At 54.6% G+C, this 901-nt stretch overlaps 1 protein-coding gene across 1 annotated transcript in view; it reads left to right on the top strand.

Annotated features, from left to right (window-relative positions):
* Positions 1–578: 578 nt before the first annotated feature.
* The window catches only part of FUCA1 (fucosidase, alpha-L- 1, tissue), a 21,617-nt gene continuing 21,294 nt past the window's right edge, over positions 579–901 (top strand). Inside the window, exon 1 of the mRNA XM_011977908.1 lies at positions 579–814. Coding sequence (XP_011833298.1) covers positions 579–814 — 236 coding nt within the window. The remainder of the gene's footprint in view (positions 815–901) is intronic.

The raw sequence follows: 901 nt of genomic DNA, 5'->3' as shown, positions 1-901 counted from the left end.
TTTTTTTTAGACGGAGTCTCGCTCTGTCGCCCACGGGCTGGAGTGCAGTGGCGTGACGTCGGTAGAAGCTAAGCTATTTGAAATGCCTCAGAATTCCCAAAGAAAGCTCAGTAAATACCAGACAGATGAAACGGTCCTGCCCACTCCCCCTCTTTCAGTACCCACTTTTCTCCCTCCTCTCCCCTCATAATGTTTCCTCCCATCATCCCTCTACCTCCTTATTTCTGTCACAGCTGTTAGATACCCTTCCAGTTTGGTATCTCCTCCGCCAGCCCCCTATGGTTCCCAAGTGATCACTAAATAAAACTTGTGATCTGACTTCAGCCTACCCCTGCAGGATTGCTGCAGCAAAATGGATTACTCCCAGAGGCGTGATCACGGTTCGGTTCACTGCAGCCCAAACTTCCCGGGCTCAAGCGATCCCGAACCTCCCACCTCAGCCTCCTGAGTAGCTGGGACTCCAGAGGTGCACCACCACGCCAGGCTCATTTTGTTTATTTTTTGTAGCGACAGGCTAGTCTCCAACTTGTGGGCTCAGAGTGTTAGGATTACAGGCGTGAGCCACTGCGCCTGGCTCAATGGACCTCTTAAATGTGAGTTCTCCGCACACACTGGGCCTTGCTCACCTCCACGATTTAACCTCGCAGTTAAATCCCTTTTCAAGGTTTTTATTCGTCCTTCAGCGAAGCGCTGTCAACGCCTCCCTACGTCTTTCCGGGTTGGAGTACCAGAGGGCGCTCCTCCCACCCGAAGAGGAAGCGACTCGGGCCAACCTATCCGGGTTGTCCCACCCCTTTTTCCTTCCGGGCCAATCGTTAGTCAGAGTGGGCGGAGCCGCGCGCCAGCACCTGCGCATTAAGAGTGGGCCGCGTCGCCTCCGGGCAGCAATGCGGGCTCCGGA

This window comes from Mandrillus leucophaeus, unplaced genomic scaffold (assembly GCF_000951045.1).
Source record: "Mandrillus leucophaeus isolate KB7577 unplaced genomic scaffold, Mleu.le_1.0 Scaffold185, whole genome shotgun sequence".
NCBI classification, from domain to species: Eukaryota; Metazoa; Chordata; class Mammalia; order Primates; family Cercopithecidae; genus Mandrillus; species Mandrillus leucophaeus.
The sequence above is the reverse complement of the archived record's forward strand: the minus strand, read 5'-3'. Positions and strand labels throughout refer to the sequence as shown.